At 50.7% G+C, this 22,801-nt stretch overlaps 2 protein-coding genes across 3 annotated transcripts; both read right to left on the minus strand.

Annotated features, from left to right (window-relative positions):
* Positions 1-2: 2 nt before the first annotated feature.
* Positions 3-12,150, minus strand: SMYD5 (SMYD family member 5). Of its 2 annotated transcripts, XM_057557786.1 has the most exons (13): positions 12,023-12,150; positions 8,204-8,312; positions 7,295-7,434; positions 6,731-6,852; positions 6,280-6,349; positions 5,580-5,684; positions 4,690-4,752; positions 4,412-4,482; positions 3,991-4,097; positions 3,541-3,597; positions 2,597-2,691; positions 1,860-1,930; positions 3-1,757 (listed from the first exon to the last, which is right to left on the minus strand). In XM_057557786.1, the coding sequence occupies exons 1-13, from the start codon at positions 12,116-12,118 to the stop codon at positions 1,610-1,612; spliced, it is 1,254 nt and encodes a 417-aa protein (XP_057413769.1). In that variant the 5' UTR covers positions 12,119-12,150; the 3' UTR covers positions 3-1,609. The 2 variants fall into 2 exon arrangements, with proteins under 2 accessions (XP_057413769.1, XP_057413770.1); XM_057557787.1 differs by lacking the exon at positions 3,541-3,597.
* A 2,144-nt stretch (positions 12,151-14,294) lies between these two features.
* On the minus strand, positions 14,295-19,370 carry NOTO (notochord homeobox). The gene is made up of 3 exons (XM_007184009.2): positions 18,938-19,370; positions 16,268-16,482; positions 14,295-14,453 (listed from the first exon to the last, which is right to left on the minus strand). Exons 1-3 carry the CDS (start codon positions 19,368-19,370, stop codon positions 14,295-14,297), a joined length of 807 nt encoding a protein of 268 aa, XP_007184071.2.
* Positions 19,371-22,801: the final 3,431 nt, after the last annotated feature.

The following is a 22,801-nucleotide window of genomic DNA, read 5'->3' on the forward strand; positions in this document are numbered from 1 at the left end:
AGAGGATACATGACTTGCCCAAGGCCCTTTAGGACCAGTGCTCAGATTGCTAATCTTGGATCACAACAGCCTCCTGCTCAAAAACTTGGGAAGCTGTAGTTCAGTCCCTGAGCAAAAGCCCCATCTTGTAGCCTGGTACTGAGGACCCACATTGGGCCTCAGAGGAGCCCTGCTCTTGGACTTTAGAAACATTTGCACAGCAGAGTATAGGCAAGACCAGGGATGACCCCAAACTGGGGAGCTGGAGCTCCCATCTCCTGCCGTCACCTGCTCTGTCCTATGCACTTCTGCACCATCTGTGTGACTGCTGCCTTCCTGGAGCAGCTTGTCAAGCCATTCTCCACAAAGCATTCCTGCAAAGGCCTGTCACCACTCATATTTTATTGAGAACAGTGGGCAGGTGGGGAGGAGGGGGTTCTGGCTGCTGTGAAGGATTATGAACGCAGTAGGCCAGACAGGCAGATTCCACCTGGCTCATGATGCAGGAAAGGGCCTGTGGGGCGGCACCTGCCCTCCCTGGGATCCCTCAGCAGGGGCATGTGGCAGGCCCCTCAGGAAAGGTAGGCAGAAAGGAATTGCAGGTGATGGGTTATAACTTCCACAGCTTCCAACCCAAGAGTAAGGGGCAGTGCTAATCTGGGGAGGAGAGGGACACAGTCAGGGCTAATCTGAGTATCTAGCCTAGCTCTCCTAGGTTTCTGGAAGACTTCAATGTTCCTCTGCAGGGATCCTAAAGACGGAGATTGAGACTAGGAGAGCCCCTTACTGACCCATGCTCTAGAAGACTCTAGGACATCCTAAATTAAGGAGCACAGGCCTTTCATCCCCCAGAGCTCAGCCATGCTGCTAGAGTCCTCAGTGGGAGGAGGGGGGAGGAAGGGGTGATGATGTCCCTCCCAAGGGAGGCAGAGACCGCTTCCATACCCTGTGAGGCCAGCCACTGTGCCAGGGCCTGAGAGGTAAGGCATAAGGACAGAGTCTGTTGTCTGGGGAGATTCTCTACTCCCCAGATGTCTAAATGGTGGGTGTGGGGAGGTGAGCAGAGGGAGGTAATCCCCCTGGTTCGGTGTTCTCCTGCAGAAAGCCTTAGGGAAGGTACTCTGGAGGCCCAGTTCCTCCCTCCTGCCTCTCCCAGCTGTGCTAGTGGGGAAGAGGGTAAGGGTGTCTAACCCCCTCTCTTCTTCAGTGGAGTCAGGCTGTTCTCAGGTTGCCACTTTGTGACCCAACTGCCCCCCCACCAACAGTGAGTTGAGGAGGGTGAAGCCTCAGGTGGATGAGTAAGCGGGGCCATGGGGCCAAGGGGAAGAAACACTGTTAGGCCGTGACCTTGGTTCCAGCCACTTACACCCGTACCTCAGGGGGAGGCCAGTTCTGAGAGGCTCAGTGACAACGCAGAGCCTGAGCCGCTCAGCAGCAGTGTCCTGGGCATGAGGTCTGGCAGGAGGTGGAGGGCCTAGGGTCCAGCCTGTCTTACCCTCTGGAAGAAACAGAGCTGGCATGGGGGGAAAGCAGGCAACAGGAGTGGGAGTTCCTTCCAAGCCTCTGCTCTGGGGCAAGGCCCCCTCTTCTGGCAGGGTCTGGGGTAGGACCACTTCTAGGCAGGGTGACATCACACATCAGTCATCTCATCCCCCAGTTCAGCATCTTCCGGCTCTCCTTCCTCGTCCTCTTCCTCGTCCTCCTCCTCAGAGGTCATGTTGGGTTCATCAGCCTCTGCCAGACATTTGGGGCAGGAACAGACGAACAGATAGTTCTCCCTGCAGAGGGTTGGGGGGGTTGATGGTGAGGGTACAAAGTCAGGCAGCCACCAGCACGGAGAAGCCCAGAGCCCGGCAGCCCAGCACACCCCCAGCTGGCACCTGAGGATCTTGTGGCGGCTGTGGCGGCTGCGCTCCCGCTGACAGCAGTCTAAGTAGCTGATGCAGATTTCCTAACGGGCAGAAGAGAGGTGGGCTCTGACAGTCTGTGCTTTCTAACAGATGGGATTAGGGCCTCCCCAACCTCTGCCCTATGTCCAACCATTGCCCCATCCCCAGGAGCCAGAGCTGCCCTTCAGCGAAGGAGCAGGCCACCCTGATCCACTCCCCTGTGCTCACAGCAGAGGCCACTATGAGGCTTTCACAATCTGTGTCTGAGACAGGGGGCTATGGTTGGCCTCGGGCCGTGGCCAAGGTCTGTGGCTGGGGCAGACGTTATCTTGGTGTGAAGCTACTTGCCCTGAAAGAAGTTTCAGCCAGGCTCCGTGCACAGCTCTAAGAGCCGGGGCCCCAAACCCACACTAGCACCCCACAGTCCAAGCTACAAAGGGCCGTGTCCTGCTTCCTTAGATGCTGCAGATTCCTTGATCAAAGATAGCTGGGGACAAGAACTTAGGCACACAGCTGTCTCTGAAACACTGCTCTGAGGCTTTCTGGAGTTATTTTTTGAAGTGGGGTGGGGTTAGAGTATACTCATGGGGAAGACTCATGTCCTGGAGCATGTGGGGATTCAACCCAACAGCCTGAACTTGGGACTGTAGCCACTGCTGCTCCCAATTCCTGGAGAGAACTTGCAAGGCCCACTGCCCACCCACCCCGACAGCTACTGGCCCCCTCACCTCTCCTGGCTTAATATCCTCCAGGGCGGTGACATGCAAAAGGAAGTTGTTTTCTGGGAAGGAGGTCTCTGCATTGGGGACACAGCTGTGGTTGCCTGGGTCATGAGAGGCAGGTAATGAGGACTGTTGACTAATAAAAATAACAGCCTTAACTGCAGAGCACTGGGTCCCATCTTTCCTTGTTCTCTGATCCCTGCTAGGGCTAGGCAGGTCCTGGGACCCCAGTTTCCTATATCCCTGTCCAGTGCTCTTTGCGGAAGAGCACAGGCACTAATGCACTCCCGCATCGCTCCCCTCCCCTCCTGCCATGACTGCCCCTTCTCTCCTCACTGGTCAACTTGATCCTCAGATGCGTTCCCAGTGTCTCACAAAGGGAGGGACAGGGCTGTGAAAGGGATGCCCGTGCCAGGCCACTTAACTCAGTCCTGTCTGTTATTGGATGTCTGGTAACAGCTGAGCCAGGCCCTCTGAGAGCCTAGTTTGGGAGGAGTAGTGTCCCCAGAGCCTGGGAGGAAGGTTTTGCAGTGAGGAGAGCAGAGGGTGGGAGGCTGGGATCTGGAAAAGACAACAGTCTGAGCTGGCTCTGCCCCCTCCATCAGGTGCTGGTGAGACTGCCTTCCAGCCTGAGCTCCTCCCGGGCTATCACAACACTCTCCTACCAAAGCTCACAGGGCAGTGGGGGGGCAAAACCCAGGCTCCCCTTTGCAAGAATCAGAGCTCTGTGCCCTGCCTTAGCACTGGGCCTAGCCCACTGGAAGGTTTTATATCAAGGCACAAGAGTCCAATAAATGAATGAAAAAATAATGGAAGGAGAAGGCTGAGGGGAAATCCCCAAGGAAGCTCAGCCCTAACCCCACTCCCAGACTCAACTCTACCAGCCCAGAAGGGGCCAAGAGAGATGAACTGCAGCTGTGACGCTACCCCTTCTCAATGCCGGGACTCACAGCAGCTCTGCAGCACAAAGAGGCCAGATCCTTCACAGTTAAGAAACTCACCAGTTGCTGTAAGACAGTAACATGCAGATGTTATTGCATCCACGTTATAGGTGGGAAAAGGGAACTAGGCTTATAAGGACAGGCAGTGGCTCCACTGTCTTGCCACCCAGTCACTACTATTTTACCTGAAATTGCTTCTCTGAGGCGCAAGCCTTGCTTTCCTATAAATGGTACCACTTTACTGTCCGGCCCTCCCCCACCCCCAGCATCAAGCCTCTGCACAGATCGCGGAGCCATTTCTCGTGTATGTCCTGCAGACAGATCTGAAGCTTCCCATAGGCACACAGGGATTACCTTCCCCAACCACGAACTCAGAGCTCCCTGGGGGAAGACTGTGTCCACTGCCTAACTGATGGATGTCTCCAAAGTTGGGTGAGGCCAAGGCTCCATCTCACCAACCTGCCTCGATGTCCTTGTACAGCTGGTCAATGAAGGCGTCCAGCTGCTCACGGTCCTGAGGCTTCAGCTCCAGAGCGTCACAGGCATGGACCCACTGGCTCAGGGAGCTGGGGGTCCCAGGCGGCCATGGTTGGAGAGGAAGAGGCCCAGCTCACAGGGCTCTCCCACTCCAAGCAAGTTAAGTCCATTTCTTTCTCGGGGGGAGGGTGGGGGTGGGTGGGTGTGTCCTTCCCCAACAGACCAAGTGCTCCCAAGACTCAGTCTTTCTGACCCCCACCACTGAGTTTAGTCCAGCATTCTGGCCAGAGTCACACCCTGCCCCACCCTAGTCTTGAAAAGAGATGTGGCTACCTTCCTCAGTCCATCTCCCACCCCAGCCCTGAGGGACAAGTACAACAGCTCTGGAACATTCCCTCCTAACCTGGTCCCAATTCCTTGGCCATTGGTCCCAACAAGAGCAAAGAGAGACCGGAATCCATCCAGAGTGAACCACTGTGGGGAGAAAGGGAGAAGAGCACTCGGGTTACAGCCACTAGCTTTTCTTCCTGTTGTGGAAGTCTGCTGTGAGTCAGTCCCATCCCAACGCCAGAAGACCAGGTCTGCTCTGGCTTAGCTGTCCCAGTAGGAGACGCTGACCTGGTTGCTCCTGGAGAGCTGGAGTGCCTGGGAGTCCACTGGCCCCACCTTCCCCACACTCACCTGGCTGAGTGCTTCCTCATAAAGGGCCTCTGTGAAGAGTCTCCGCAGAAGCTCCAGCTGGCCCTGGTTTAGGGGAAGCAGGGAGAGACTTGCATCCCTGGGGATTTCCCATTAGCACCCAGGCAGGGCCCAGAAGACCACGTAAGGGAAGGAAAAGGGCGAGCTCTGCAGACCGAGCTTTCCCTGGGGGCAAACGAAAGCCACAGAATCCTTATCTCCAAGAGACTTGGCAGTCTGCTGGCCTGTTCCAACCCAGGGTAGCGAACCCCAAACTCCTCCCTATTTTCTAGCCCTTGTACCAGCAGGGCGGAGGCAGCCTGGCTTAGAATTTCTGTCCTCACCACCACCCTCCAGGCTCCCTGCCCCAGCCTCCAGACCAGCTTGACCCTCCCCCTCCTTTCCCCAGATTCAATGCAGGAAGGCCCACCCCAGATGCCCTTTCACACACCTACCTCCACCTCCAGGCAGCTCCTGCATGGAAGTGTGCTATTCTCAGGGAGAATGTGTAACTCTGATTTGAAGCAAGTGCTCAGTACACTGGCAACTAAAATTGTTTCACACCGCTCCCTGACCCTGTGGAACCCCCAGCCCTCCATTTTCCATTACACTTGATTCGCCCACTGCAAATCCTATCATGGGGTCCTGCCTTCCCACATCAGGGCACCCAGCCCTTCCGTCCTCTGTCATCACCCCACTTCCCAATTTTAAGTCCACATTAGGTCATGAAGTTAAATAGCGGCAGGAATACAAGTCTCTGAACAGATTTTTGGACCCAGGCTTTAACTTCTTCCAGTGGCTGGGAAGGCAGCAAATGTGGAGCTTCCCTTAGGTAGCCACGGACATCCCCAGGCTACTGGGGGGCGGTGGGAGGGTCATGTGGGGAGACCAACCTTGAATTTGTCCCCCAGGAGTTTGTGGACAATTTCCTCCTCCTCATTGGCCGTTTTATTACAGAACTGGGAGAAGAGCCTGATCCAACGATCCTTATCCTTCGCCTGCAGTGAACAAATATACTTCAGGGTCAGGTTCACACATGCTCACGCATGCATGTGCACACATGGACTCACGGATACCCTCCTCTTTACTGCCACTCCTGCCCATGTGGGAGGAGTAAGCTGTCATTCTAAAGCCCCTGCCCTCAGAGAAACACCATCACACATGAGCTTCTAAGTAGACCCTTCCTCCACACACTGCCCACACCCAACCATCTTCGCAGCTGGTGCCAACCTAGCCAGTTCACGACACTTGGGAAAATAGACTGAGGCTGAGGAGCAACAATACTAAAGGGGTCAGAGTGGCTTCTCTCGCTTTATCTAAGAGACACAATCCTGAAAAGGTGGTGCTTATATATGAATTGCTGCTGCACAGGAAGTCACCCATAGGTCACAGACCACAGGCAAGATGAGCCCCCACTGCCCCTGCTAGATCTATGGTTAGCTACTCCTAAGGTTTACACAGCAAGCAGCTCTCCTTTGGGAAGCCCAGAAGGAACTCTGTATCCAAGCCAGAGTGTTAAGGTGAGAAGAAAACTGAGGCCAAGGGTTGAATGAGGCCAGAGTCAGCTTCCCTGAGAAGATCAGGTGGGCTCACCTGTTTCACTGTGGCCACCATCCGGGCCATCAACATGATGCTTGCAGTCTCAGGGGGGTAGTGAACACTCCTGGGGAGAAAGAAAAAGGTTTGGCCTAGAAATTCCCTCCCCAGTAGCTAAATTCAGGGAAGCCCAGTCTGATTACTACAGAGAATCTTTCCTACCAATCTCATTTATAACCAAAGAGAGAAAGTCATTGGCAAGGACTTGGGCAGGATTTTATACCCCTATGGGCTTAATGGGGCTCTTTCTGGGAGTGCGTAAAATGCTGAGAATGGTGGGACTGGCGGCTCAGATTTAAGGCAGGGGGAATGGGTGATAGTTCAGCCCTAAGAATGGAGGAAAAATCTAGGGGGTGGTAACTTAACAAAGATGGCTGCATCCACTAAGCACGGGGAAGGCAGGCAGGGAGGGAAGGATAAAGGAAAGAAGAGAGGAAATGCTACCTACCTCCATGCCTCCTGCAGCTTATTGAGAGGATGCAGGGGGTCATCCTGGGAGGGGCCTGGGCACAGGACCTGATGGTATTGCTCAGCTGCGGCTAGTAGACATTCTGTACTGCAGTACGTCACCTGTTAGGGGAGGTGGAGGTCAGCACCCTAGGATCTGGCAGTGGGGTGAGGCACAGACACCCATGTAGTCTCACCTCCTCTAACTGCACTCCTTCCACAAATACCCCCCTGAGCAGTAGTCAGTGGTATTATGAGATGAAAAAGCACACAGTGCTCTGGGGGCATGTGAGAGGGGCACCTGACCCAGGCTTGTAAAACCATGGGAAGGAGAGACCGCTTCTCAGGTACAGGGAAGGGCCCCTGCCAGGCTCCTAGGAAGAGGGCAAGCTCCCACCAAGCCTATTTTCTACACAATGGGACTGGAACAGAGAGGACGAAACTGGAACAGTAATGTCTTTTTAATGTCTTTCCCTACATTCGGGCTCTCAAGGGCCATGACCAAGTCTGTCCTCACTCCTGTCTCCCCAGAGAGGACTTCAGCTTAGCCCCCAGGGATATTCACCTGGCAGTGGGGACAATTCTGGTGCAGGTCCTTGCGCACAGTGCACAGCTCAGGGTGAGGCAAAACCTGGCCTGGTTTCCCAGTCAGTCTCTGGGCGTTCTCCTCTGCCTTCTCCAGTGCCCGAAGGCAGTGGTCACAGGCTGGGGGAGAGAGCCAGACATGACAATTAAGTGTCTTGAGAGCAGGGGCCGCATTTGTCCTTTTCACAGCAATATCCCCAGGGCTAACATAGCACCTAGCTCAGAGAAGGTGTTCAATAAAAGTTTGAGAAGTGAGTGAATGAATGACTATGTTAAATGAATGAATTTCACACGCATTATAGATGATGCCTTCTTCCCTCTCTGGAGTCCCCACCCATCCCGGCAGACTCCCTCTGCTTCTTGATGGGACTTAGTCTACGGGGCTCCCCACCCAGCCCCCAAACTGGGCTTTCCCCACATTCTGGAGCCGAGTGACCCTCCTTTCACAGATTTTTCTCTAGCCCAAGAAAAGTGTGAAAAAAGCACGTGACTGGCAAAGCTAAGAGCGTCCTATTTGTCTCCGACCCCTAACAGCCTTTTTTAACCAAGGGGCATGGGGTCTCCTCTTGGTAGGGGGCTCCACTTTGGCAGAGCCCTTCAGCACGACATCTAGTACCTTACAGTATAGGCCACACTGAGTTCCACCTGAGTGACAGTCCTCCCCCAGGGAGCACTTTGGAAGAACCTCTCTGCAGCAGGCTTACAGCCGCAAATGGCCTGAGATTAGACAGAGGCATGGTTCTCAGGCGCAGCTCTCCAAGGGAAGACGCACTTTCCTCCCAACACCTGGAGTCCTAGAGACGTCAGCGGGTAGGGATGTACGTACTCTCTTCCATGCGCAAACGCTGCTGGGCCCAACAGCCCTCAGGAGTAGGTGAGATGTGCTCACCTCGGTAGCGATAAAGTGCATTCCAGAGAAACTGTGCAGCCACCAGGGGCCGTTCGATGAATATGGTCTCCCCCTTCTGGATCAGCTGTGTGGCAAACAACCCCTTTCCCTAAGAGGGCAGAGAAGGAATAGGATGGCCATAAGAAGAGACAGAGGACATAGCTTCAGGGGCTCCTCACCCCCACGTGCTTCCCTCCCGTCAGAAGCCTCTGCCTCAGGAGGGTTCATGGAGCGTGGTCGGCACCCTCCGTGACTGCGTCCTCTGGAAATGCAGCTCTGCCCAGTTTCAGTCGCACTTCTACCAGCCTGTCCAGAGCAGAGGGCCTGGGATGGGAAGAGAGCCACCACATCAGCCGTGTCAGACTAATGAGAGGAGAATTTTTAGGATGGCCAGAGCACGGCCAAGGTTCACAGCAGGCTGGAGCCTCCAGTACCAGGAACTGGTACAGGGCAGCCTTCTCTGAGTCACCCACGTGCCCCTCCAGGATCCTGGTCATGAAGCTGCTCCTCAGGGTTGCAGAGAAATCCTACACCATGGGAGGGAGAGGCCTATGCGGGAGAATACGCCCTTCTTCCCTGGTCAGCTGGGTACTCACAGCACCTAGCATACATAGTACCTGGTACCCAACAAATTCTCAGGTGTTACACTGAAAGGAATGACTAATCCTAGCGCCAGTCCTAATGCTAACTTGCTGTGAAACTTTGAGCCAGTTGCTTCACTTTTTTACCATGTGAAAAGTGGGTATTATAATAATACCTACCAGGTAGTTTCCAGGATGCAATGATATAGCACAGGTGAAAGAATTTCATGAACTCTAGCTCCTTACTACTCAAAGTGAAGTGATGGACTGGGCAGCATGGGTATTGCCTGGGAGATGTTAGAAATGCAGAATCTCAGGCCCCACTCCACACCTGCTGAATCAGAATCTGCATTGTTAAAATCAGCTGCAGATGCCCAGGTGATTCATATGCACATTAAATGAGAAGTACTGGTCTAAAGCACTGTAGATATGTACGAGATGAAGGATGAGAAAACAACTGTTGAATTGCCATCTCTCACATGTGCAAAGGGACTCAGGAGACAGCTTCAGAACCTAGGCAGTTACTGGCCCAGCTGGGCACTTTCTCTCACTATACAGAGGAGTGGTGCCCCTGCCAACAGTGAACTGTCATGAAAAGAGAGAGAAAGGAAATGATTGACACAGCAGTGAAATGTCCTGTCATGTGGCCTCCTGGGTAGCTCCCGGTTTCCTTCTAGCACTGGCACTCTGGATAGACAGGGGCACCTCCCAAAATCAGAGCAGCAGGATGTATAGACCTGGACAGGCCCTGAGCACCCCGTGAGCCACAAATCTCAATCCTGTGAATAACTCTGGGAGCTCTAATATGGTACAGTGGGACAGCTGGAACAAAACCACTGGCAAAGCCGTGGATGCAGCCTGGTTGTCTTTCTAGAAGCCCACCTCCATGCCTAGTAGCCCCTGGGACCCACCCAGCAAAATGAAAACCTGGCCTTCCTCTGTGGGACAACAAGATATAGACAGGTATCCACATTACTTCTGACAATCTCAAATCTCAATATTGAATAAATATTGATCTCTTTCTCCCTCTTTCTGGAGGACCAAATGTAGGAAATATTTAGTAAAGCAAAGGAAAGAATCAGAGCTGTTCCTCTATGAAACCACTTATCCCCCAAACATATAAAGTATTTCAAGAAAAACAACTCTAATTCATATTACCAAGAAGACTGGAGAGAACGGAACCTGAATGGAAAGGGTACAAACTATGCAAAGTTATCTCCAATTTGAAAAGTTTAAGTTTAAAAAACAAAAAAAGATTGTACCAAAAAATCTAAGACTATGTAGTAAATTAATTCTTTATTAAATTATTTTCTAGAAAAATATTAAGTGCCAAAAGTGAATTCAAAAGGAAGAAAGCCAAGACAGACTTGCAATGCCAATACCTGCCTGATGTGCATTAGTACAGCATCCCGGTTGACATCTACCATATTTGGTCAGGTTTCTGTTCTGACTGGTCATGTCCCTGGCATAGCAATTGGTAAAATTTTGGAAATCATTCCTGCCAATATCCATAGAGGCAATAGAGAAAGTGGTCAAAAACTACCCCCATGTGACGCCCCTATATGGTTTCATGAGCCAGCTCTCTCAAACCAAATAAGTAATTCTTGTGCTATTTAAACTATTCAATAACAGAGAAAAAATGGAAAGCTTCTCTATTAAAAAAACAAAAACAAAAAACAAACAGGCATAATTTTGATGTGGTAACCTAAGGAAGATACCATAAAGGAAAAAAAAAAATCACAAACCAATCTCACTTGATGAATGTAGAGGCAAAAAGCCCAGGATAAGCCATCTTGTCACCAGGTCTGGGTATGTGATTCTTCTGCAGCAGCAGATCAGTTGTAGGCATGGAGAGGGAAGCCAGCTCATTCTTCCAGAGCTGGGGTTTTGATAGAAGGCTAGGACAGGACAATTGGGCAAGGAGAGTGGCTGAAGTGATGAAGTAAGAGGGAAGAAGTAAAAAAAAGGAGGGGCCTGAGAGATAGGGGTGAAGTGAAAGTAAAGGTGAATATCTCTGCAGGCTAGGAGCGATGGAACTGAGACACCATCAAACTGTGAGCCAATGACGAGCACTGGAGGCCTCGGGGTGGAGATGGAGTTGTGGGCAGCTGAGGAGGCCAAGGATATGGGAGCTGATTTATCACGGAAAGAGAGGAATGCTCCAGGTACCGCTGGAGTGAAAAGAGGACAGTGGAAGGTTAGGTTCGGGAACTGGATGAGTACGATGATGTTGAGAGCAGGAGACAGATGACTAGGCTGACATCTAGGGCAAGGACCAAGGATACACACAGCCACTACACATGACAAACTGTTCAACCTCATTAGTAAACAAATATAAATGAGAACAAAGCGATATCATTTTGCACATATCAACCAGCAAAGATAACCAAGAAAGAAAATACTCAGTGCTGGTGAGAACAAAAGGATGTGTGCACAGACACTGAGCTCCAATATCTTTGACCTCAGGATTGAAAAACAAGATACAACATAAGGGTCCATAAATGAGCCGTTGTTGAGTGAACAGTGGTCCTCCCATAAAACAGACTATTACTCAACTCTTAAAAATTAATACGTAGCATTATTGATATTGAAATATTTACTGCTGCATCAAAAAGCAGTTTCTAGAAATACCGTTTTAATATGCACATATTTGCACAAATATAAGATTCTGAGTGTTTTACCTTCTCTTTCCTTACATGCGCTTTTTTTTCTACAATGAACTTCTAAAACACGATAATGAAACAACGAAATGTCACCCTCTTGATTTAAACCCTTCAATGCTACTACGGGCTTCAGTCCAAACTCCTTAACACTCCAAGACCCTTCGTGAAGTGTCCTGGCCTTTTCCCTCAACCCCCACCCAAATCTCACTCAGAAAGTTCCCTGAGGACCCACGCTTTTTTGTACTGCAGCTCCCCCTGCCCAGCACGTCCCGCCCACAGCTCCCAGGACCCAGAAGTAACGTCCCCCGGCCTGGCGCTCCCTGGCCCCACTGGCGGAAAGGCCCGGTTCCACAGGGGCAGGGGACGCGCACGGAAACTCAGCGGGCTCGGGCCCACCGCATGACCGCCCCGGAACCCTGCGCGCGGGGACAGGGAGCCCCCGGGCCCCGAGCCGGGAACGGGCCGCAGCGTCCGAACGGCAGAGGAGCCTCTAGATTCCAGGCATGGGGTCCGGTGGGGCTGTCTCCAAGGCCGGGCGGGGTGGGGGACCCCGGCACGGTCCGCCGCGGCCTCACCTTGGCGCTGCTCACGAAGCGGACTTCCACGGCGACCCGGGCTCGGCCCGCCACGCCCACGCAGAATGAGAACACGTCGCACATGGAGGCCGCCATCTTGGGCGTACCTCCGCCTGCTGACCCTTGACCCCGCCTCGACCCGGGAGGCCCCGCCCCTCACTGGCCCCGACCCCAGCGTGAGTGTCCCCGAGGCTGCGAGGGTTTGCGCGCTAGCCGGTCTTAATTTGGATCATTTTGGTTTCTGTATCTGTAGGTTAAGTAGTTCGTTTACTGGGTGTAGCTGGGCCTGCCTTCGCGCAGTTTTGCCTCAATCTCTATCTTCGTGGCCAGTACCAGAGCTTGTGTGTGCGTGTAGTTTTGATCTGTGTACCTGTATCCGAGTTCAAGTTTCTGTCTGTTGTCTCTGCCACCCAGTGGTCCGTCTTGAGTAAAGCGCTCTCTGGACCCAGTCATGGGGTGGGACAGCAACAGGCTGACTTACTGCTATCCTCTCTGACCCTCAACCTGAAGGGAAGAACTAGCTTACTCCACCTATCCATCCTACAAAGTCCGGCGCAAGATTTTCTATTTCCTTAGGCAGTCTGGCAGCGGGGCAGACTGTCCTACGACAGATCAAGCTGGACGTGTGTCTTCCTCAGACTCTTCAGGGCGTAGGGACCTTGTAGCCTGGGGGTGCTGGAGGGTCTAAGGACCCGTGAAATTGTATGCAGAAGTGAGTCCGCAGATGCACATTGTCCTGACAACAGGAGAGGAACCTATTCTCTTGTTCAGGACTGACCTGAACATTTGTCCCCACAGCCAAGCCTGACCACCATGTCTCAGTTTGTTCCCTCGTGCTCCAATTGATTCTGTGCTACTTGAAAAGGGACCTGTGTCTGCATCTCCTGCGGTCTCATGGTGACATTTAGGGATTTGATAGAGCCCAGTAACTGCTGAATAGGTCACTGCTGGTGATTGAAAAAAAAAAAAAAAAGTGAGCCAGTGGTTCCTGGAAGAGGCAGATGTAGCTGTGTTCCTTTAATAGAGCTGACTGGGTCCAGCATTAGGAAGGAATTCCCGGAAGACAGGAACAGGAGGGTTCTTGAAGCTGGACCCTGGCCTCCCTCCAGCTGCAGCTTGGTCCTGGAGACGATGGTCAACTGCCTTGGCGGCAGGTGGTTTTCCAAGGCCACCCCTGCTCCCTGCCTTTCCTTCCTCCCTCAGAAAACTATGGAGAGCAGTGTGGACCATGCCCTCTCTCACCACTAGGTGGCAGGGCAGTCCTCCTTCCACCAGTTCATCTCCACACCCAGAAGTCATTCTGTGTTTTAAATGAATACCCTCAACGGAAGCCCGCCAGGGAATGTGGAGTGCTAGAGAAATTAGCTCTGGAAATGTTGGTGGCAGGCTTCATAAGAGTAGGCTATCAGCTACGCTTCTTGGAAAGAAACTGAGTAGATTCCTGGGAAGGAATGGGAGCCATGAGAACTGGTTGTGAAGCAGGGGAATAATAATACAGCAGAGTTTATGACAAAATGCCAGTTTTGGCAAAGGCAGAGTTAAATCTCTCTACTCTGTATGAAGATGGATAGGGGGTCAAGTCAAGTAGCTAGACGGAAAAAGATGGTGTTCAGGGTAGCATGTCTGCTCCAAGGAGGCAGCTGGGCCTGAACTCCTTCTGAGAGTGTTAACGGTTCAGACAAAATAAGAAAACTTTGGGAAATTCTGCGAGAGGAAGTGGGCTAAATGGTCTGCCCTTCCTTCTTTGCTCTCAACTCCACCATCTCCAATGGGGAAGAGTCTTCTAGGCCCAGATACTGATTCAAGGAGGCCCTCTCTCGTCTACAGCCAGGCCAGGCAAAGATTAATCCCTGGAGAAGCCAGGGGTGAGGTATTACTCCCACAGGTGAAGGGGACCTATAAGCCTTAATAGTTACTGCACACTTAGTACTGAGCCTGGCACACTATAAGTGTTTTACAGACATCATCTCAGCCCTGGGAGGTCTACGTTATCAACATACCCATTATAAGGGTGGGGAAAAAAAAACTTCAGAAGTTCGGTAACTTAGCCAAGAACATAGCTGAAGGCCAAAGTCTGTACCCATGATCATTTGCATTATTACAGCTCCCAGGGGTAGATATAGAAAAGGGGGGCCCCTGCTTGACAGTTCAGATTCCCCTGATGCCCTTTGACCTGACAAGCTCTTCATTAAGAATTGGAACAGGAAGGTCCAGTTGGTGCCCCCAGGAAGAACTAGCCCAAACAGCTTGGGTTGAGCCTCCGTCCCAGTCCTCAGCTGTCCACTCCTGACTCTGCGTCTTCTCTCTGGATGGTGGTGTTGGAGCTGCTGGAGGGCTCGTCCGGGGAGGCAGCCATGGCAGATGCAGCTGGCAGTCTCAGCCTTTGCTGCTTCTGATACTTAACCCTGCGGTTTTGGAACCAGACCCTCACCTGTAATTGAGGCAGTGAGAAGAGATCAGAATGTGACCAGCAGTTCCCACTGCTTCCCCCATTCCCACAGTGCCCACTCCTCTCTGGCCAAAATTTACTCTTCATTCTAAGGGAAGCACACCCTTCCCTCTAATTCCAGTCACCACTCATTCACTCAACAAATATTTATTGAGCTCCTGATATGAACTAGGCATCACCCTAGGTGATGGTGATAATAGTGAGCAGTAGAGGCATGGTCTCTGCCCTCATGGAGCTCATAGTCCAGTGGAGGGAGACTAATAACAAACATGGAGACAAATGTATAAACACAAATGGGGGTATGAACAGGGGTTTGAGCCTCCCTGAAGAACCAGCACTTAAGCTGAGGCTCAGAGGATGAGAGGCCAGCCCGATGGGGACAGAGAAAAAAGCAAGCCAGGGCAGGGGAACCAAGCTTGGAGCGTCTGAGGACCAAAAAGGAGGAGAGCATGGCAGACACATCTGAGAGAGGGGAAAGCAAAGGAAGGGAAACTGTGAAGGCCAAGGGTTAGAAGTGTCAACTTCGAGCTTTTAAGTGGGATGCAACACAGTCCTATTTACATGTCAAGTAAATTGCACAGCTGGCAGTTGTGTGAAGAATGGATATAAACAGATTTGGGGAGACAGCTGGGGAGACTATTGCAGGGATCCAGCGAGAGCTGGGTCTGCACGCTCCCTTCCCTGTGTGATGAGAAAAACAGGCCCATTTGGAACTGGGGGCAATGGAGAGAAATGAAATGGTTCCAGTTGTATTTTGGAGGTAGAAGTGAAAAGGCTGGCTGATGGATTGGAAGTGGGAGAGAAAGAGGAATCTAGGATAACTAAGTATTTTGAGCAACTGGGTGGACAGTGGTGCCATGTGTGGGAAAAGGAAGAGATTTGGGGAGAAAAATAAAATCAAGAATTGAGGTTCTGACTGAAGTTTAAAATGGCTACCCACAAGACATCCAAGTGGAGGCCTCAAGAAGGTAGTTAGATGTACAAGTCAGGAAAGAGAGGTGGGCTGAAGATAAAAATTAGGGAGTCATTGGCTTACAGATAGTATTTAAAACCCATGGGGACAGATTAAATCAGCTAGGGAGGAAAAAAATTTGAGGTCACTTAGAGAAGAGTTGCCTACAAAGGCAACCAAGAAGAAAGGACCAAAAAGCCAGAAGAAAAACCAAGAGAGTGTGGTGTCTTGGTGTGGAAGCCAAGAGAAGAGTGTATTTCATAAGAGAAGGAGTGGTTGACTGTACTGAGTGGTGGGGTAAGATGAGGAAAGGAAAGCATCTGTTGACTTTGGCAACATGGAGGACATTAGAGACCTTGATGAGAAGGTTCAATGAAATGGTAGGGAAAGAATTCACATTGCAATGAGTTAAGGAGTAGATGGGAGGTGAGGACATAGAGAGAACATAGCCAGTTCTTGATAGGTTTGCTTCTGAAAAGAGCAGAGAGATGATGCAGTAGCCAGAGGGGAATATGGGGTCAAGGGAATGTTTATTATTTTTAATATTTAGTCCCTTGAATACCTACTTAATTTCACTGTCAGCTCCTTATTTAGCATGGAAACATTACGTTATAAAGTTCTAGATTAACACCATGTGTTGTTTCCATAATGTGATTTCAAATAGGACTCTTTTTCTCATCATACAGGGAAGGGAGTGTGCCAGTGGTTAGGGCCTGTCTCCCCCATTGGCCTGGCACAGAGGATGAAGGCCCATAAATTCCTCCCAGCCCCCACTCAGGGTCTTTGAGAGAGTAGTATCTGTCCCTAGGTGCAGCCCGGGCCCCACAGGAGTCCCTGCTCTCACCTGGTTCTCTGTAAGGTTGAGCTGGGCTGCCAGCTGGGCTCTCTTCTTCCCCACTAGGTTGTGCTGTTTTGCAAACACTTTCTCCAACTCTTCCAACTGCTCCAAGTTAAACGTGGTTCGAACCCTCTTTTGGGATCTCTCAGTGTCCTGAAGGTCCTGAGTTTGGGCCCAGTCTCGAGGACCCCAGAGGCCTAGGCAGTGAGCCAGCTCCAAGCCTGAAGAGCAATTAGCAGGAGGAGAGGTTAGCCGGTAACGCCCTAGCTTCTCATCTTAGAGGAGAGAGGACAAGCTCACAGCTCCACTGCCCTGTCTTACCCTTGGCCAGGTAACACAGCAAGAAGGCAGGGTGGGAAGAGACTGCGCAGAAGTAAAACAAATGAGAAAGAAGGGACAGTGTTGTGAGACTGCTTCGGCCTCCATTATTCTTCAAGTGAGTGGCATAATCTTTGGCCCTAAGAGGAGATGCCAAACCTCCATCTCTCCTTTCCTTTCCTTGGCTACTTCAGGAAAACCCTATGGGATGAGCAGAGAAGAGACCTGCTTCTCAACAAAGAGTGAGGGTTCATCCTTTTCGTTCATTCAACTTTTTGAATGTCTACTATGTTTCAGGCATGGTTCCAGGACAAAACAGAAAATCCCTAACAGTAAAAAAGGCAAATAAGTAAAATATTGAGTATGTCAGAAAGGGATTAGCGCCAGTGAGAAGAATAAAGCAGGGAAGGACAGGGTTAAGTGTGTGGGAGGGGGAGGGGGGATAGTTTGTATCTTTAGAAAGGTAGGCACCTCACTAAGTTGACACTTGAACAGGGCCACTATGTATAGCTTATGCCCTGCACACAGGTACCCAGCTGAGAGGGTAAGTGGAGTCTGAAATTCTGCCCACTCTCCACAGGCCAATTCTTCCTGCCTGACAAGGTGTTGTGCCAGCTTGAAGTTAGGGGGTGACCTTTTCTAATGCACGCAAGGGTGCTTTTCAGCTCATAGAGCTGTGGGCCAGCAGAGATGGAGATTGGTCTGCCAGGGGGCAGTACCTGAGTCATAACTCCAAAGGAGTGAGGAAGTGAGCCCTTGGGCTAGCTTGGAGGGAAGTGTTCCAGACAGAGGCCTGGCAAGCGCAGTGCTAGCTCCCACTAGCCTTGGGGAGGCTCCAGGGCTGGCAAACGAAACTGCCCCAGTGAAGGGAGTGAGGCCTGGCTGCCCAAGACCCAAACCACTGGGCTCACCTGGCTTACCATAAACATAAGCATTAATAGCAAACTATGAAAAATAATCAATGGGGCCAGATTTAAAATATGGTACAGCCTTACAATGGACCATTCTGTGGCAAAGAAGCTCTGCATGGACTTACAAGGAAAAATCTCTGATACATGGTCAAGTGAAAAGAGTAAGGTGCAGAGCAGTGTGTCTAGTATGGGGGTTAGAAGAATGTGTGTGTGTGTGTATGTATGTATATATGTATTTATTTTCACACATATATACGTGTGTGCAGGTATTAAATATGTATAAAATACCACTGGAAGGATAAAGAAACTGGTGTCTGGCTGCCTGTGGGGTGGGGAGAACCAGGTGGCTGGGGGACAGGAGTGGTAGAGGAAACTCTCCTCCATACTATATCTTAGTTAACATTTTGAAGTTTGAACTGTGTGGATGTAACACCCATGCAAAAACTAACTTGAAAATGAGACAACCATATACAAAGTAGTAAACTGCAATTCAAACCTCAGGTGTGTGGGGATGTTAGAAAAAGGTGGCTTGGAGTGAGGGCTGTGGCTCTCATTCAGCGGCATGAATCTGGATGGGGTTGGGAGACCAGTGTTTCTCTCCCACATGGTTAGGAGAAATGCCAGCCAAAGGGAGTTGAGGAGATGCAGGATGGGGGGAACCCAGGAAGTAGGAACCAGGTAAGATTGTCTTACAAGGATCTTAGTATGGGTCAATAAGGCTTGCACTAACTTCGCTTCTGTTTTCCTTCATGGGAACCACGCGGATACATGAACCAGATAGCCAAAAACGGCAGAAACTCGTGTAGATGGATGTTAATGCTAGAGGAGAAAGTTACCTCAATGGTTAAAGTCTCGCTGGGATTTAAGTGACTGCGCTCCAGGGCCCAGAGCCCCAAGGTACCACTCTAGGAGCTATAAGCAAGCAGGCGCAGAGCAGTGAAGTGCGGAACCTAAGCTCCCACAGCAGCAGAGGCCGTAAGCGGGTGGCTAACTCCCTACGGCTCCTCGCTGGAGGGTACCAGCGGCAGCATCCGCTTCTCCCGTCTAAGACCGGGCCCTGGGTTCACGACGAGAGCCGCTTTGGGCAAGAGCCTCCGCCACCAAGCGTTATCCAAAGCGGGTGTGGGAGACAGCAAGGGCCTCTACCAATCCCTCGTCCAGGGACGCGGGGCTGGGCCCCCTGCAGCCCTGCGCTGGCCCTGGTTGTCTGCCGAGCCCCCTCTGGCCCGCCCTCACCTCCCGCTCCGCACCCGCCTCACCACACACACCTTCTCCCACCTCAGCGGCGGGCCGGGCAGCCTCCCACCCGGTCCCTCTCTCCGCCCAGTATCAACGGCAGGCTCAAGGGTCATAGCGTTTCCACCCACTCTAACCGTGTGTGGCTCTCAAACTCGGGGACTTCTCCTCTACCCTGTGCCCACCGTCGCGGCCGTCCGCCACCTCGTACCTGGGACGCCGAGGCCCTGGAGGCCGCAGAAGTGGGCGGCGCGCAGCCGCAGCACCGGGAGCTGGGGGCACGGCTGGTCGAGCCCCGCGCTCAGGTAGGCGGGCAGCCACGTCGCCGGGCACGCGCCGGGCAGAACCGGAGCGGGAGGCCGGGAGGGCGCGGTCCAGAGGCCCCCGGCGGCGCCGGCGGAGACAGACAGAGGGGAGACGGCGGGCGCACGGTGGTCGGGTCTGGCCAGGATGGCCTCGACGGAGAAGGAGGACTCGAGGCGTCCGGTTGCACGGGGTGGGCCTGGGCCTGCCGAGCGGCGCGGCAGCGCAGGGGACGCGGGCGCGGGGGACGCGGGCGCGGGAGAGCAGCTGGAGCGCGGGCGCTGGACCCGGGCGCCCGAGGTAGCGGGCGGCCGGCAGCCTCGCTGCCCGGGGCTGGGCATGGCGCGGCCCTTGCCCGGACGGGCGCAGAAAGGGGAGCCGGGGGCCTCTGGGCTGTGTGGGCAGCGCGAGAAGCGAGTGAGGACACCTGCTTTAAATAAGGGAGCGAGCCTTGCTGTCCAGGAACGGCCGCAGCTGCCGGCGAGGGCTCTTAAATTGGACAGGGCGGGGCCGGACTGGCCGGGCCTTTTCTTCCCGCAGCCCAGGCGCCGCCTCCCGGGCGCAGCCGACCCCGCGAAGTTCCAAAGTTCGGTGTGCCCCAGCGCCCTCCCTCCTTATGCATTAAAAAAATCCCACCCCTAACCCCGGCCCGTGCTGTCGGGTAAAGGACCCTGAGCTCGCTGTGACTTGCTGGTGATCCCGGGCGAGCCACCCTGCCAGTGTAGATGGATGTTAAGCTTTGCCTTCAAGCTTTGGCTCATCCTCTCACTGTCTGTGAAGCAGAAGCCCTGGCCACACTCACCTGTGACTGCGCAAGCCCTTAAATTTTTTTAAAAATTTAATTTAAATATCTTTTTAAACTACTGTGAAGTGTTAATTTCCCACCTTTCCCTGACTGGAGACACTGCTGTAGTTACCAATTTCTTTTGGGTCTTTCCAGGAACTTTCTGCACCCACATTACTTAGGCCCCACTGGAAAAATCTTTCCTGTATACAAAAAAGTAGAAGGGTAAAAACATTAATGGTTCCAGATTAAGAAATACTAATTTATTGCAAATGCATGAGAGTTGACGTCCTACAAAACCTGAATTATGTAGGTGTAAGGCAGGCATTTGTATCCCGTTTTACAGTTGGATAATCAGTATTTACCCATGTCCTTGGGCAAGTTACAAGTGACTGTTTGAATTTCTTCACCTGTAAAATGGATAACGATGGTAGGTACCTCATGGAGTTGCTGTGTGATTACATGAGTTAATGCATGTAAATCATTTAGAATTGGCCGGTGAGCACTATGCTGTGATTGCAGAGTTCTGAGGGATTCCTGCCTTCCAGCCTCCCATAGCATTCTGCCTCCCCAAATCAATGCCTAACATTGAAACCACTCTACCAGGTCGAGGTGCATTTCAGTGGCATTGTCCATAGGTGTCAGCTGTTTGGAACACCAACATGCCCTGTCTGCTCTGCAAAGTAAGGGCTGGAGGAACCTTGCTGGGTTCCTGCCCTCCCCCACTTCCCACTTCAGCAACTACCGGCCCTGCCTTCTGAGCAACCCCCCAGGCAGCCTGGAATGTGAGATTGTGGGCAAAATGATGCGCAAGTGTCCAGTCTGATCCCAGGTCTAGGCTACCTGTGTTCTGACCAGAGTACGCAGGGTCAGAGATGAGGATACAGGAATGAGAGCCCTAGGGATGGGGCATGGGTGGGAAGGACTCTCTCTTACGTGAGGTCAGACCCACTGGGATTTGGAAAGTTCTAGATGCTCCCCGGCCCCCCCCCCCATAACTCCCAAATCTTACCCACACCATTCCATTTCTCAACGTGTTTCTTTTTGAGGAGCTTTTCCTCCAAGAAGGAGGGGCTGTGTTACACCCCCACCCGACCCAGGACCCACCCAGAACCCACCCAGACTGCAGTGCCAAGGCACCAGAAGCAGGCCTTGTGAGCCTGGATACACACACCCACTTTTTCGGGCCCACAAAGACAGCAGCTTATGCAGTCAGGGAACAGTGGAGCAAGATGATGGAAAATGTGGATTTTGGAGTTGGACAAACCTGGCTTCAAATCCCAACTTTGTCACTGAACTTTTCTGTGACTTCAGATAAGTGGCCTATTCACTCTAAGCCTCAATTTCTTATAAAATGGGAATGGTCTCTTAAGTGAGAAAATAATACCTAATGGGATTCTTACAAGAGTTGAATGAGATTGAATTTTTAGCTACATGCTAGCTATTTTGGGGAGGAGAGAGGCTATTTACAATAACAGCATGCACCCTGGAATCAGGGGAAGTTGACAAAGAACAAGAAAACGCTTGTAAGATGGAAGGTGTATGAACATTTTGTTAAGTATGTTTGTGCTGATTTTTAGGTAAAAAATATGGTCACTGTGTCTCTAGGTCTGGATTTTCCATACATAATTCACTGTATTTCAGTACATAGTTATCTATATTCTGTTGTTTCACTTATTTCTCCTCAAACTGTAAGCTCCTGAGGATATAGACATTAATATCCTCAATTTACATATAAGTAAATAGAGCAAGAGAGGTTAACAGACTGCCTAGGTTCAAATCCCCTAGCTATTTGACCTTTAGCAAAATGTGTTTTAATTGACATTTATTTCCCTGAAGACTGTTCAAGTTGAGCATCTCTTCTTAAGCTTATCAGCCATTTGGATATCCCCTTTTGTGTGAAGCGCCTGTTCCAGTGGTTTCCTTATTTTTCCATTGGGTTACTATCTTTTTCGTATTAATTTGTAAGAATATTTATGTATAGATAGAGATAGATATTTTGGAATCAAGTCTTTTGTTACAATATATATAGAAGCAAATATCTTCTTCCACTCTGCAGCCTGCCTTTTCGTTCTTTTAAAGTTTTCTTTTGGTGAACGAAGTTACTGATTTTAGTAAAGCTTAATCATCTGCTTTTGTGTCCTTTAAAAGAAACCTTTGCCTATCCAAAGTCATGAAGATATTCTTCTGTTATTTTTAAAATTCTTTGTTGTTTTGCCTTTTATGTTTAGGTCTGGAATTGATTTTTGTGGAGGTGTTAGAAAAAAGACTTTTCAAGGATGAGTCAAAATCTGAAGCAATAAAGGAAAATATTGATTGATTCAAATACACAAAAATTTAAAAATTAATTATAATAATGGTTTGTAACTGTACTTTGTTTTCTAAATGATTTGAGACTAACACATTTAAAGAAAAAATTATTAGTGTAAAAGCTAGTATTACTGTAATTTTGATTTGTAATTCCAAATCTTGTTTTCTACATAATTTGAGATTAATGCATTTATATAAAGTATTAGCTTATGTTTTGGGGCACACACCATATAAAGATGTAATTTTGTTACATCAGCAACTTAAAGAGGGTAGGGATGGAGCTGTGAAGAAGCAGAGTTTTTGTATGTTATCAAAATTAAGCTGGTATAAATTCAAATTAAAGTGTTATAACTTAGGATGTAAGTTAAATGTAATGCCCATGGTAACCACAAAGAAAATAGCTATAGAATATACATAAAAGAAGATGAGAAAGGAATTTAAACATTTCACTACAAAAAATTGACTAAACACAAAAGAAGACACTACTGTAAGAAATGAGGGACAAAAAAAGCTATGAGGCATACAGAAAACAGCACGATGACAGAGGTAAGCCACTCCTTATCAATAAAGTAATAATCAATTACTTTAAGTTACTTTAAATAGATTGAACTCTCCAGTCAAAAGACAGAGATTGGCAGAATGGATAAAAACACATGAACCAACTATATGCTCTATACA

The sequence above is a fragment of the Balaenoptera acutorostrata genome, chromosome 12 (genome assembly GCF_949987535.1).
Source record: "Balaenoptera acutorostrata chromosome 12, mBalAcu1.1, whole genome shotgun sequence".
Taxonomy (NCBI): Eukaryota; Metazoa; Chordata; class Mammalia; order Artiodactyla; family Balaenopteridae; genus Balaenoptera; species Balaenoptera acutorostrata.

What these genes read in the sequence shown, in the direction of transcription:
- SMYD5 (XM_057557786.1), bottom strand. Translation starts at nt 12,118, where the DNA reads ATGGCGGCCTCCATGTGCGACGTGTTCTCATTCTGCGTGGGCGTGGCG. An exon ending in GTACAAGGACATCGAGGCAG is followed by an intron (nt 3,598 to 3,990) that starts GTTGGTGAGATG and finishes ACTGTCTTACAG; the next exon opens with CAACTGGTGAGTTTCTTAAC. An exon ending in AGGATATTAAGCCAGGAGAG is followed by an intron (nt 1,931 to 2,596) that starts GTGAGGGGGCCA and finishes TCTGCCCGTTAG; the next exon opens with GAAATCTGCATCAGCTACTT.
- NOTO (XM_007184009.2), bottom strand. Translation starts at nt 19,370, where the DNA reads ATGCCCAGCCCCGGGCAGCGAGGCTGCCGGCCGCCCGCTACCTCGGGC. An exon ending in CCAGGGCCTCGGCGTCCCAG is followed by an intron (nt 16,483 to 18,937) that starts GTACGAGGTGGC and finishes ATTGCTCTTCAG; the next exon opens with GCTTGGAGCTGGCTCACTGC. An exon ending in TCAACCTTACAGAGAACCAG is followed by an intron (nt 14,454 to 16,267) that starts GTGAGAGCAGGG and finishes CCTCAATTACAG; the next exon opens with GTGAGGGTCTGGTTCCAAAA.